Source organism: Dipodomys merriami, unplaced genomic scaffold (genome assembly GCF_024711535.1).
Source record: "Dipodomys merriami isolate MVZ:Mamm:240054 unplaced genomic scaffold, mDipMer1.0.p SCAF_7, whole genome shotgun sequence".
Classification (NCBI taxonomy): domain Eukaryota; kingdom Metazoa; phylum Chordata; class Mammalia; order Rodentia; family Heteromyidae; genus Dipodomys; species Dipodomys merriami.
In genome coordinates, this window is record NW_027206290.1 from 15,039,151 (window position 1) to 15,053,874 (window position 14,724).

At 36.6% G+C, this 14,724-nt stretch overlaps 1 protein-coding gene across 1 annotated transcript in view; it reads right to left on the reverse strand.

Moving 5' to 3' along the window:
- Positions 1-1,913: 1,913 nt before the first annotated feature.
- Znhit6 (zinc finger HIT-type containing 6) overlaps positions 1,914-14,724 on the reverse strand; it is a 53,499-nt gene continuing 40,688 nt past the window's right edge. The window contains exons 9-10 of the mRNA XM_070007517.1: positions 9,733-9,857; positions 1,914-5,303 (exon numbers count right to left, since the gene is read on the reverse strand). Of these exons, the coding sequence (XP_069863618.1) occupies positions 5,263-5,303; positions 9,733-9,857 (166 nt within the window). The 3' untranslated portion in view covers positions 1,914-5,262. The remainder of the gene's footprint in view (positions 5,304-9,732; positions 9,858-14,724) is intronic.

The following is a 14,724-nucleotide window of genomic DNA, read 5'->3' on the forward strand; positions in this document are numbered from 1 at the left end:
TTCTGAAACCATTCCCAACATTTCCAACAGGTCATGAAACTTGACTTTCTCCCACGTAGTTCCACTAGTTCCCCCTCCAAACCTGATCCCTTGTCTGCCTTGTCAAGGAGCAACTGCTGCAACCAAATCCACCTTCTGCTGCTCAATATGATGTCAATTCAACAGTCATCAAGTTATGTTGGCACTCTGTGGGCCCCTCAACCAGGTAAGTGTTGAATAGTTTCATTATCTGAGGTCTGCTGCAAAGCTCTGAGCAGTGCTCAATTCAGCAGTGTCTTATTACAATGGACAACGAACAAGACCTCATAGGAATAGCGAGGAACCCAACAAAAGAAACTGGAATTAATATTAGCAGCTAGTTTCAAAGTAAGTGATTGAAGTTTATATGCACAAAGCCAGCGAATATGAGTGACATGGATAAAAGACTCAAGATAGGAGCTCACCGTTTTAGGAAAAACAGCCTGCTTTTCATACTGAAAAGCTTCTAGAAAAAGCGATCTCATCAGTTATGCAATCTTTTTTTTTTTTTTTTCAAAATAACAATGTGATAAACTATTAAAACTGTTATTTTGTGTCAGTCCTGGAGCTTGAACTCAGGGGCATCCTTGCTGTCCTCAAGCCTTTTTGCTCTACTTTTGGCTTTTTGGTGGTTAATTAGCAAGAGTCTCACTGATTTCTCTGCCTGTGCTGGCTTGAACTGTGCCCAGCTTTCACTTTTAAGTAGCAGTGAACTGTTCACTCCAAATTATGAAATACAGCATAAATTCAGGAAGGACAATGAGTAGGACAGAGGTCACTAATGAGGCCAGGCAACCTAGTAGGTTAAGAACTTAGAAGCCCAACTTGTTTTGGTTTGAATCCTTGCTCAGCTATTCATTTATCCTCCACATGACACTGAGCACATTCTTCAGTCTGCTTGAACCTGTTTCTTGTCCACTTAAAATGGGGATGATGACACTAAATCAATTCTACCATGTACATTCCAGACCAGCAGCCAAGGATATAGAAAGTTGTAGAATTATGTTAGGACCACCAACTTATGGGGAGGGTACCAAGGAGATTTGTTTTATTCAGTAAAAATACAAAACTGGAAATAGTGGAGTTGTATAGCTTGCTTGTTAAAGATTATTTGGTTCTTTCTCTTCCTTTTTTTTTTTTTTTCTTGTGTCCATTTCTTCCTTGTGCCAGTATAGGGTCTTGAACTCAGGACCTGGGTGTCTTCCCTTAGCCTTTTCACTGAAAGCTGGCCACTCTACCACTTCAGGCACAACTCCACTTTTGGCTTCCTGATGGTTAATTGGAGATACGAGTCCAATAGACTTTCCTGCCTGGGCTGGCTTTGAACCTCAAATCTCTATCTCCTGATTAGCTATGATTACAGGCATGAATCACATACAGATATTTGGTTCTTAGGTATGGCAGTTCCAGTATACTGTACCTCAGTATGGAAAACTTGTTTACATTATAGTTCACTTTAAATTATGTGTACATATTTATGATTTTCAATGATAAAAAAAATAGATTGTAGGAAGGTGCTGATACTCAAAGAATTAATGTCAATTTTTAGGCAGGCAGGTTATGTGTGATGAAGTAAGCTAAACCTGTCCCCTGCTACCATCCACCCTTCTCAATTCAAAGAGAATGCCCCAGAGAGATGTTCCTGGAAGAAAAATCAATCTGGGAAATGTGCATCAAAACAAAATCAGAGCCAAGTGCGGGGATGGCAAGATAATTTTTTTAGGGTGTTCAGATATAGTCATGTTCATAATCCCCTTAAAAAAAGCAGTAAACTACCCTTCCTGCTAATATGAGTTGGGTTTCTGACATTTGCAAGTGAAGGATGAAGGACAATTAGGAAAGTTAAGAAGCAAAGGTACATTTATGAGATGCAGCTTTATTTAACTCTGTGATACAATTCTAGAGATCAATGCTTTTAAGTCTGGCATGGTCAAGTTTCTGCATCTGAGCCCTCAGTACTTGAAAACAAAAAAGGTATACCTACTTGAAAATAAATAATATATTTTAGCGTAATAGCCATGATTCAAGTAGATCATCATTGGTACACAGCACCTTTAATTAAATCTAGTAGCAAAACAGGTCAACACAAGAGGCACTAAGTTAAGCAATATGAAATTATGTACAACACGTCAACATAAATAAACAAAATGTACAAAGAACCCAAAAGCATTCTAGTTGTGTGTATAACTTTTATTATACTTTATGAAATCAGAATCCCACTATTTGTTACAGGAAAACAATTGGCTCAATGGTTCAACTATGCTTTAGAATCTTAAATATTATTGTAACTCTCTTTAATTCCTATTTACAGTAGGAACAGGTGCAAGTTTTGTATACTGTAATTTATGGCTATTAATCCCATAATTAGCACTTATGAAAAGCTACATTTTCTCTTTGAAGTCATTGTTTAAAAAAGAAAAGGCCAGGTGGAACTCTTCCTCCTTTAACATGGGATTCAGGAACAAAATGCCAAGATGTCCAACATAACTTGGGTTAGGGAGTTTGTTTACTCATCAAAAATTGTCAGGACAGGGGGGCTAGGAGGGTGGCTCAGTGGTAGAATGTTTGCCTCGCTGGGTTCAATTCCTCAGCACTATATAAGCAGAAAAACCCAGAAGTGGCGTTGTGGCTCAAAGTGGTAGAAGGCTAGCCTTGGGCTGAAGAGCTGAGGGACAGTGCCCAGGCCCAGAGTTCAGACCCCACAACCAACAACGACAACAAACAAACAAAAAAAAATTGTCAGGAATCTAAAAGGAAGAGGGCTTCTATAAAGAAATTGGGTGTTAATACTACAAACTCCTAGAACTTTCAGTAAATTATTCAAATTTTACTTCCACCAAGTCTTTGACATGATTAGGTTAATCACTAACACATGTTTATTCTTAGTCGTGTGGGAATAAATGTGCACATCTATAAAATGAGCTGATGGTTATAGTTAGGTAAACTCTGCTAGTTAAATTATTTCCTATGAAATGCCTGTAACTGAAAAGTCCGGTAGAATTCTAGGGAAAAAAGATGGTGAAGATGGATTAGGTCATTCAGGATTTTTTTTTTCTTTTTGCTTATGTGGTGCTGAGGAATCGAACCCAGGGCCTCAGGCATGCAAGGCAAGCGCTCTACCACTGAGCCAACTTCCCAGCCCCCATTCAGGATTTTTTTTCCCCCTTTCCTTTCAAAGAAATTCTTTCTCCTGGCTAGAGGAAAGTACATAAGTACAGGACAGTGTCTTGAGGTCTTGTCCAGATTTTAACTTCAATTCTAGAAAGGATAGACTTCAACACTTTTCTTGGAAATGAGGCTATCATCATAACAGATTTTACTGTCAGGGAATTCCTCTTACCCTCATACTCAGATCACATTCCTTGTGTGTTTCATCCCGCTTTTTCCAGTTACTCTATGGCACATTTGACTCAATTCTCTCTATCCCTCTCAGATTCAGTTAACACACAATCCTTTTTTGGGTTAAATTGGAATCCCTTAGAATACAAGTTAGTTGCCTAAATGATATTATAAACAACTTATTTTTATGAACTCTTTATCATAGCAGAAACCTGAAATTGTTTTAGGATATAAATATACTTCTTAAATTGTAAGGCCTTACTAGTTTATATGCACCACATTCTTACTCTGATTTTTTATACCAATGGTCTTTCAAGCATTGTCCTTGGGTTCTCTTCCATTCCAAGTTTGTGTGTGTGTGTATGCTATAAATTTCTATGATACTCATTTAATTATCATTTCATATGCCTAAGTCTCTTTAATGGCTCTGATTTCTTTTCAGTCTAAAAGTTATGACAACTGTAAACTTAAAATGAATTTCATTAATGTCCACTTTTTTTTTTTTGGGGGGGGGGTCTGGTCGTGGGGCCTGAACTCTGGGCCTGGGCACTGTCCCTTAGCTCTTCAGCTCAAGGCTAGCACTTTACCACTTGAGCCACAGCGCCACTTCTGGCTTTTTTCTTTTTTCTTATGTGGTGTTGAGGAATCGAACCCAGGGCCTCAGGCATGCAAGGCAAGCGCTCTACCACTGAGCCACCTTCCCAGCCCCTAATCATTGTTTTTGAAACAGTGAATACACAGATGTTACAGATGTAAGAACCCTTTATTTTTATAAGTTATGTTGCAGTTCCACAACTGTACAAATGCTAATAAAATTAGCAAACTCTAATGTCAACATGTGAGCTGCCATAAGTTATAAATTAAAGCATCTGCATATACAAATATACACATACACATTTGAATAAAAAATTGTTCCAGGATTTTTTCCTTTTAGTTACTTCTAGATGTATCAAAATACAGCATCAAACTGGTCATTACATCTCTGTGAGGTAATAAAAATGGGCTAAAGAGGCACAGATTTCAGAAAATACATTTTTTCTTTTTCTTTTTTTTCCTGGTCCTAGTGGCTTGAACTCAGGCCCTGGTTACTGTCCTGAGCCTCTTTTTGCTGAAGGCTCTACCACTTGAGTCACAGCGCCACTTCTGGCCTTTTTTGAGTAGTTTATTGGAGATAAGAGTCTCATGGACTTTTCTGCCCAGACTGACTTTGAACCATGATCCTCAAATCTCAGCCTCCTGAGTTGCTAGGATTATAGGTGTGAGGCACTGGCACCAGGCCAGAAGATACTTTGCAGGAATAAGTACAGCCAAATTCGGTCAGTACTGATCAATGTGGAGCTGATTTTCAGAAATAAATATTAGCTACAGTAGTTAAAAGTACTTATTTGATCTTTTTACAAAACATTTCCTTGGGAGTTTTCCAAGTATAAAAATTGTCTTTAAGAGGAAAAAATTACATACCAACCTCTAAGGCAAGAGTGGACAACTGATGGAGACTGAGGATAAATTCTCCTCAGCTAGATCATCTGCTGCAAGACATTCTTTCTAGTTCTGTTTCACCTATGAGTTCCAGGGTGGTGGTTGACACAGGTGATCCTTGGGTTTGGTCTCCTACCAAACTAACAAATAAAAAAGTCTGGATTACAGAATTAAGCATACTAGAAACTGAAGCTTAGCATGAGCTCTACTGATCAGGTACAAAAAGAGTATGAGAAAAGGGGCCTTACAAGTCAATTAATTCAAGAGGCTATAAAATACATTTTTGCCCTCAAAGCAAGTTTCCAGTTTAATTTCTGACAAATAAATTGCAGCCAGCAACAATATCCCAATTATCCAACAACCCATCAATGTTGTCAGTGCATAATTCTCTGCAACTGTCGGGGCATCATCATCTTGTAGAATGACTCAATTTCCATTGCTAAGATTCTTAGTAGATTCATTTTTCACTGGAAAAAAAAAAGCAATGTACAGTCAGATGTTCAAACTGTTTCTGGTTAGCCTGTTCTGTTTTTCCCTCGGCTTCCCTCCCTTCTGAGGCACAGCAACAGCACTGTTCTCTAGCACAAACCATGCCATGTTTCAGGCAGCTGGGATATACAATTCTAGCCATAATACAGGGATGATGTCAGAAAGTGGCGTGAGGTAACATCCTTCCTCCTTCTGGAACACTGGAATAAATGCATAGCGTGGCTATGATTCCATATGCTTGCCACTGAAAATATCACTATTATCACACAGGCTGGCCACATGTGGCTGGAATAAAATTTTCCATGTATTTTTTAAACTTAAAATTGAGGGTTAGTATGTGTTGAATAAATGTGGGCTCAAGAGTAGCCACAAACCATCTTCTTATTCCTTTCACAGGAAAAGTGGCTCTGAGTGGAAATGGAGCTTCTTTGATGCTCTTGTAATGTCTAGGGTGAACAATATTAAGTTCAAATCCCTCAGAGAAGCAAGTTCCTTGAGGGTAGAAACTGACTTCTCTCCCCTATTATCTATCCTCATAACATTTTTGGTGAATCAGTAAAATTCCAAGTCAGTCTGCCTTCAGCATTTTTCCGCAAAATGGACCTCTACTTCTTTTTATCATGAAACTAAAAGAAAATAGTACATAAAAACAGTTTGCTTGAAGCATCATAGTTACTCACCTCTACCGGGTACAGAAGAAAAACAGAAAACAGAGAAGCAGGAGGACCACTTAAGGGACAACCATTTATAAAAGCTCATTTATAAAAGCTAGAACCCTAAACCCTGCCTTGGATTCCAACTGGTAAGTTTTCTGGGTTTGCTGAGATTTCAGTCTGTACCAGTAACCAGTTTACTGACTCCATTCTATGAGTGAGACTGAAATGAGTTTCATGTAAGATACAGATGTCTTAAAACTTAGTCTTTGAAGAGCTTCTGTAATATTACAAGTATATTGCATTCTCTGGGTTCATCTGTACTTTATGTAGGCTCTGTCATAGCACCTACTATACTAGAAAGTGCCTGAGAATCATACTCCCTGACACCTCATGAAAGGGAAAGCAAGCATAGAAAGTATGAAGGAATGAAGGGAGAATAAATGAAAGGATTTACTGGTCTAACAAGAAGTTGATTCAAATATTCAAGTTATGGCTGGATTCCTTTTTTGTTTGTTTGTTTTTTTTTTTGGGTCCGGCCGTGGGGCCTGAACTCTGGGCCTGGGCGCTGTCCCTCAGCTCTTCAGCTCAAGGCTAGCGCTCTACCACTTGAGCCACAGCGCCACTTCCGGCTTTTTTTCTTTTTGCTTATATGGTGCTGGGGAATCGAACCCAGGGCCTCATGCATGCAAGGCAAGCGCTCTACCACTGAGCCACCTTCCCAGCCCCCTGGATTCCTTTTTTAAAGGTAGTGGCATTTTCTTAACTTGCTATTAGAATATTAGAAAAAAATGTTTTTAACTGGTATTTTAACATAAATGGGCTGTGTAGAAAGAAGGTAGGGACGCGTTCCTTTGCCTACTAAAGCCACCTAGTTTTCTTCTTTTAACAGGGCTATATTCTTTTTCTCTTAGATAAATGGATACTTTTAAGGCATTTAAATCTGCCAATCTAATTTTTGTAAGCAAGAGCTGGTGAAACAAGCTATAGAATTCTTAGAACTTTCCCCTGACTTGATTCAGGGTAATCTGTACTGTACATCTTCAATCTAGTAGGCCACTTCAACTGCTTCATCTTTTAAAGTTAACCTTTTTCATTTTTTAAGAAGGGGGACCCCCCACCCAAAACAACTCCCCCCAAATACTCTTGCCTATTGCCAATTAACATAGTAGAATTTCGAAAAAAAAATTACAGCAGTTTACAATCGTAACAACCATCAATTGTGCAAACTATTACTTCTTAGCCCAGAAACACATTTCCCCCTAAACCAGGAAAGAGACACCTTGTATTGTGAACTCAGGATCAAACCCAGCATTAGTTTTCTGGTCTTTTTTCCTCCCCTTTCTTTGTCTCTGGAAAATTTGAAGGCTAGGAGTGGGAGAATATTCTTAATAATCCCCCTTCTTCATCAAGGGTCCATCAAAGACTGCAAGAATGCACAAAGAAACAGGCCCCTTGAAGGGCTTACACACAGAAATGCAGATATAGGAAGACCTCGCATTATTCTTAAGATGTGCACTTGTGATGTGACAACCCTGGTAGGATTCTTATGTTCTGTCAGATTCTCTTTATCGCTTTGCTTTAACAGTTCCTGTAGTTCTTTGTACTGAAATTATAAATTATCTGTGCTGCTGGAAGTAAGCCCAACATCAGATACAAGCAGACAAGAAACAAATTCACTTGAAGTTCCAAGTACACTACTATAACAGTTTTTTCATTGCTTTATTACATTATTTGAATGTGCATTTCTAAATAAGGTGAAAAGAAGAGGTGTGTGCTGTATTTATATATACAGATGGTGTTTTCCCTGGCTAATAACTCACTTTACGGAACAACTCTCCCTGAAACTAACATTTAGAAAAAAATTAATGTGAATGATATGAAAAGTTCAAAAAACTTAAAAACCCCCAATAATTTAAGATGAAAATTCCTAATTGTTTTGAGAATATAAATTGTCCTCAATTGTGAAAAACAAAGTCAAGGATAAGAGTGAAAAACAAAGTCGAGAACTGATATAGCAATATAAGGCTCTGAGTTTAAGACTCCAGAACTAGCAAAAGTAAATAAATCAAACATAGGGTAAGACATCCATGAAAACTTCATGTTTGCTAATTAAAACTGTGTGTCAATAAACCATGAACTATGTAGAGTGTTACTTTTTTTTTGTTGTTGGTAGTGGGGCCTGAACTCTGGGCCTGGGCGCTGTCCCTCAGCTCTTCAGCTCAAGGCTAGCAGTCTACCAACTGAGCCACAGCACCTACTTCCGGCCTTTTCTGTTTATGTGTTGTTGAGGAATCGAACCCAAGGCTTCATGCATGTGAGGCAAGCACTCTACCACTGAGCTACATTCCCAACCCCAGAGTGTTACCTTTTTTTTTTTAATAGTAAAAATACTGTACAGAGGGTTCACAGTTACATGAGTAAGTTAATGAGTACATTTACTATCGAGCATTGTTACCTCCTCCTTTGTTTTTCATCTACCATCCCTTCCCTCCCCATCTCACGAACTCCCCCCCTCTCCCCGGCCCCAGCCGCAAGTTGTAAAGTTTGTTTTCAACATAGTGTCTTGTTCATCTCATTGTTACAATGGGTCAACCTATATCCTTATTTATAAGCATTCTGTTATTTTCCTTCCCCTCCCCAAACGAGAAAAATGTATATACAAGATGTAGGGGTTATCGTGGGGGAAGAACATACAAGAACATACAAGAACATACAAGAACATACAAGAGAAACAACAACAAAAAAATCACATAGTACATTTTAAATATGTTAAAAACAATAGCAAGAAAGTAAAAACCACTTGTGTCCCTATCTTGGGGTTCATTTCACTTAACATCATCTTATATGGTCATATGTACATAGATTTTGACCTTATTTGCTTGTCCTAGACTTATACTAGCTATTGCAAATAAGGGAAACCATGGGACCTATGGTTAGCTTAATGTATTTTTTCCAAGTCTTTCCATTTCCTAACAAATGGAGCGATGTCATTCTTTCTGGTGGAGGCATAGAATTCCATTGTAATAAATATACCACATTTTCTTGATCCACTCATCTACTTTTTTGAAAACAGAAATCTTCCTAAGAAAAGGATTCTATGTTCCTGTAGAGTTTGTTACAATGAAACTTGGCCTGTATATATACAGCTACTGGTGTTAAGGAGTAATCCTGACTGTTTAAAAAGAATTACTGAATTTTAGTATATCTTCTAGAATCTTGCATTGACACATATTTAATTTAGTAAGTCACTGAAAATATGGAAAACTAATTTTATGCAATAAAAGTTTATGTGTACCTTTTCCAATTCTAATACTTCCCTATGTGGTCAAAGAAACTTCAAAGGAAATAAAGCCAATGTGCTTGAGAAGGGAGATAAAGGGTCAATACAATGGCACAAACACAGCGAAATGCAGCCCCAAATTTATATATAATGTTATCCCTTGCTATAGAATAGGATACTAAACTTTGTAACCCCTCATTTTTATAAATCTCAATAGTTATAACTGGGGAGTAAATTTTTCTAATTACAGAATACTCTAATAAGATAAAAATGTCCTTTTATAGCTGTTCATTTGTTATATTCATTTAAAACCAGTATTACAAGCTTATATATTTCCAAACAGGACAGAAGTAGTAACAATAGCTATCAGGTAAATTTTTAAAAAATTGCAAATATACTAGAAGTAAGGGTAGTCATGCAATTGCTTTAGTTGTTTTAGTCTAAGCATTGTAGGAACAACTTTATACTTACCTTGGGAAAGAATTTTCATGTCATCATTAAATCCTTTTAGTACTATGTGTAATGTTGGATATTCAATAATCACTTTGTTTCTCAAGTTGTCTAGAAGACTTTTATGAGGATCCAGTTCATAATATCTTGTTAATAAAAAAAACAAAAACGCCTTTAGCATTCAAATTACTCATAATGTCTTATATTACAAAATTTAAAAGATGACTAATTCAGTAGTTACTTCCTTATAATGTAAATTTAGTGCCCCCTAAGAAAATCAGGTTAAAGAGCTGGTAGTTTGTAGGTTCTAAAGATAATACAACCAACTAAAACTGCTTTCCGAATAAAAAAGAAAAAAAAGAGAAAAAAAGAATTTTAAAAAGGAAGATAAATGAAACCCCTTTGTACAATTAATATATACTAATGAAAAAGAGGAAAATGATCACATCTGTAATACTAGCTACTCCAGAGGTCTGAGTTCATGGTTCAAAGCCAACCTGGGCAAGAAAGTCATGAGACTCTTCTCTCCAATTAGCAGCAAAACTCCAGAAGTAGAGCTGAGGCTTAATGGTTAGAGTACTAGCTTTGAGCAATAGAGCTCAGGAATAGCGCTCAGGCCTTGAGTTCAAGCCCAGGATCCCCACTCCCTGCCACACTCACACCACAGGAGAAAAAGAAAAGTGTGAAAAAAAGTATACCAAACTTCTAGATAACAGTAAGTGCTAAAGTAAGTCACTATATTAAGGAATAAGACTTATTCAATATGTCCATGTTTAACAAGTCCTGAATTTTTCTTAGAACAATAACAGGGAAAAATCAAAAATTTTCAAATATATTGACTTTGAACCTTAGAAGAAAAACAACTATCACATGATAGTTGTTTTAACTGGCTATTAAATTAACAAGTATTTGTTAAGGTGTAAAGTCCTTAAATTGATAGTTAAAAAAGTCTGAGTTAAACTAAGAATGCATTTCCTTATTCTCTTCTTGCTTTCTGGGGTGAAAGAGAAAAGGACAGAATTTCAGTTGGCTCACTAGTAGTGACATATGGAAATATGTTGACTTGTGAATATCATGTCAGAGAAGATAAAAGTTGAGAACATCTTCACTTTGTGGTGCTGAAGTTCTCCAGTATCTGTTGCTATCAATGACAGATCATACTCATATAAAAATATTCTTCCATGGGAGACTTAGCTGACAACTGAAACTCTACCCTTTTCTTTCTTGCTAAAGAAAGCATACTAGACTACAAATGTACAAAATTTGCCAGTGGCTCACGCCTGTAATCCTAGCTACGAAGGAGGCTGAGATCTGAGGATTACAGTTCAGAGTGAGCCCGAGCAGGAAAAGTCTGTGAGACTTTTATCTCCAATAAACCACCAGAAAACTGGAAGTGGCGCTGTGGCTCAAGCGGTAGAGTGCTAACGTTGACCTGATTAACTGAGGGACAGTGCCCAGGCCCAGAGTTCACATGACCAGCAAAAACAAAACAACCTCCTCAACCCCCAAAACTTGGTGCTTATTTCAGACTATTCATTCCACCCCAAAATTTAAATATTAATTTTAGAATTATAGAATGATGTTGAAGAGAAAGTTGAACTGAAAAATAATTCAGTTTTCTAATTCAGCTTTTCCCATTGCCCAGAGACCATAGAATGCATATATCATGCTTTTCCTTGGGTAACATAATACAGATGTGCTTAAGATATTTTAAAAGTGGTTCCAGCATGCAAGGATTATATGCTTCACATCTTTAAAACATTATTTTCTTTTGAAATAAGAAGTATTAAAAAAACCCTCCATAATTACATAAGGATTACATTAGATACCTAAGTATAAAATTACAGAGTAAATTCTAAAATTTAAATAATTACATTCTTCTTAGGAGAAAGTAAAATTTCAATTCTCAAACAGGAGCTTTTCAAGCATTATCCTGAAAACATTTGCAATAACTTATCTTCTGCACACTTCAACTGAATCAATGTTTGTTTTTTGTTTTTTGCAATTCCTGGGGCTTGAACTCTGGTGTGCTCAAAGCTATTGCTCTACCACTTGAGCCACAGCACCACTTCCAGCTTTTTCTTAGTTTATTGGAGATAAGACTTTCCTGCTCAGGCTGGCTTGGAACTGTAAGCCTCAGATCTCAGCCACCTGATTAGCTAGGATTACAGGCGTGAGCTAGGATTACAGATGCCCAGTGTTATCTACCCATTTCAATATATATCAATGTTTTAGGTAGTTTATTTTTGTAAAAAACAAGAAGAGTTCTTCAAAAGTCACATGGGAATCAGAATCTAATATTAATGTTTTTACAGTGTAAAATATGTCCTTATAAATGTTCAAAGATAACATAAAAACTACTAGCATGTAACAAGTTGCATGCTTTCAATCTTAAAACTGTAAGGACTATACTTATTATTTATAAAATTAGGTCCTGTTTTATATTTTATGTACCAAGTAGGCATACATAAAACACTTAGGATGCAAAGGTTTCAGAGGCTTGTCAATGATTTTAAAAACATTTTACTCAAGTACAATGAAAAATTGGGATGATGAGTGGTTTTTGTCAGAACCATTGGGTTTTAGTGCTTACCCTAAATTGTTACAAACTCTTATAATGGCTAACTGAAAAAATAGACCAGTTCCGGGCTTGAAATCAGGAGAGCTCATGCTGTTTTATTTCTCAAAGCTGATGCTCTACACTTTAGGTCATGCCTCCAGTCTGGCATCTCGTGGTTAATTTGAGAAGTAGTTTCATGGACTTTAATGCCTCAATTGGTTTTGGACCGAGATTCTCTAAGTCTTATTCTCCTAAGTAGGAAGGATTCAAGTGTGAACCATTGTAGCCTAGCCAGTGCTGAATTTCATTAAGTTAGTTAACTTATAAGCCATAGCTCCCTCACTTGTTGATGGAAGAGTTCTGAGTTATTTTTTTTCAGCTGAAAATTCTGAATTTCTCAGATTCTTCTACTATTGCTGGTTACTCTTAATATACTATTAATAGATGCCAGTGATTTGAAAGGACATTATGGAAACCTCTCATCCGGAAAGGCTATCAGCACATAAAGGACTCAGACTTATTTAAAGGTAGCAGTAATATTTAGTGTTTAAAGTCCTGCATTAAAGTTCTGGTTTTGTCACTCACAATGACTCTAGTTCCCAGTGTTCAAAGCACCACTTCAGAGTTATAGTGAGGGGTCAACAATGAATTATAGAAGCTGCTAAATAACTTCATTTGTGCTCATTTAAAATAATATTACAAACTTTAGGACAAGTCACTGGATTTTGTTGGTAACAAAGAATGACATTTATTATGTAAGCATATCTTCATCTTTATACATATTTTAAATATAAGTATAGCCATAAAAATTTCAGTACAACCTTCAGTTATTTTACTAACATTTCTTTTCAAGAGTCTACAAGTATTTGGAATGTTTCTGCTCCCATAATCCCGAGGCAAGTTTTAAGGTTTTAGACTGCCTACAATGTCAAGACTTTAGCTTCTTTGCAAGCCATTAAGTTACTGGATCCTCAGGGATAGCTTTATCTTTTTGAAATTCTCACCAACTCTGGAATTTCTATCAACTGAATGACCCTGCTGCCATAAGACAAACCACTTATGTTTGGAAGAATTAAGATACCAACATATGTCTTTTGTCTTACCCTCAGGGACCTGTCAGCCCTTTCCTCTTGTTATTTCACTTGTCCTCATAGGGCTCACTGGTGACCCTGCTCTAGGCAGCTTCACAGGGGATTATGAGGGCAGCATGGCTAAGTAGGCTAAACAGGTGTTACAGTGACTGACATTATATAAATAAAGTTGTCCTGATACTCAAGGGTATCCTTTTAATTTTGGCTGTTACTTTCAAAGAAACCTGCTAAGTTGCTGAACTTCTTTCTCTGGATTTCTAATTTTATTAGCAAATTAGAATATCTTCTTTTTCTTTTCATAATTCAAAGAAAATACAGATTTAGAAAGCATCTGAGAGTCAAACTATTTTATTTTCAGTGACACTCCTTGGATCATTATTCCTTTGCCCCCTAGATTGTACTAGGATTAAGTTTGAATTTTCCTAAAAACTAATAATAATAATAAAAATCTCAAGGCCACAGTATTTTTTCACCACAAAACTAAGTTGCCAAATGAGGTAATCACCAGGTTTTCCCAGCTCTAACATTCTACAGTTTTTGATATGTAGCTGTCAAAGGTAGCACTTAACTTATATTCAAGTATAGTTTATCAATTTAGGTTTCTAGGTTAAAAAGTACAATTAACTGGTTCCAAAAGGACAAAGGCGAACCTTTGTTATTATTTTTATTATTATTATTTTTTAAGTAGCCCACGGTACAGTATAAATCAGTTTATTGCTATCTGATACCTAAATTTAGATTTTTAAAGTATGGTTCAGTCTGGCATAATGGTATTCAGCAAGATTGTGGAATGAATTTTAAACCAAACATTTTAGATTCATCTTTACCAAATTCCTTTAATGTAACACAAAAGTAAAATACTATACACCTCAATAAAACTGACTTTGAAAATCCAAGTGAAAAGGAAAGCAGATTGTGGTTAATACTTAGAATAACAGGTAATGTCAAAAAACAGGTAATCTCAAAACACATTAAGTCCACTAATTCTTAAGTATTCTTAAACTTAAAAAGGTCCAAAACCATTAGAACCATCTGATCAAAGTTCATTTTTCTTACACAGATCATACATACTAAACATGGAGTTAGGCCATGAATTGTGTAGTACAGACATATACCTCAACTGACAAAGTTCACCAACTAGCTCAGAACTGCACTATAAGCTACCCTCGACTACCATGACTATGGAGATATAATAAAATGAGCACTTATACATTAAAAAACATATTTTTTACAAGGGGCTTTTCTGATTCTCATAGGTAATTTCCTTGTTATCCAGAAGCTTGGATTTCAGTCTTACCATTAATCTTTAAGAGACATGACTTCCTAAAGGGACTCAAGGTTTCCTCTTTGGCATAATGGTAG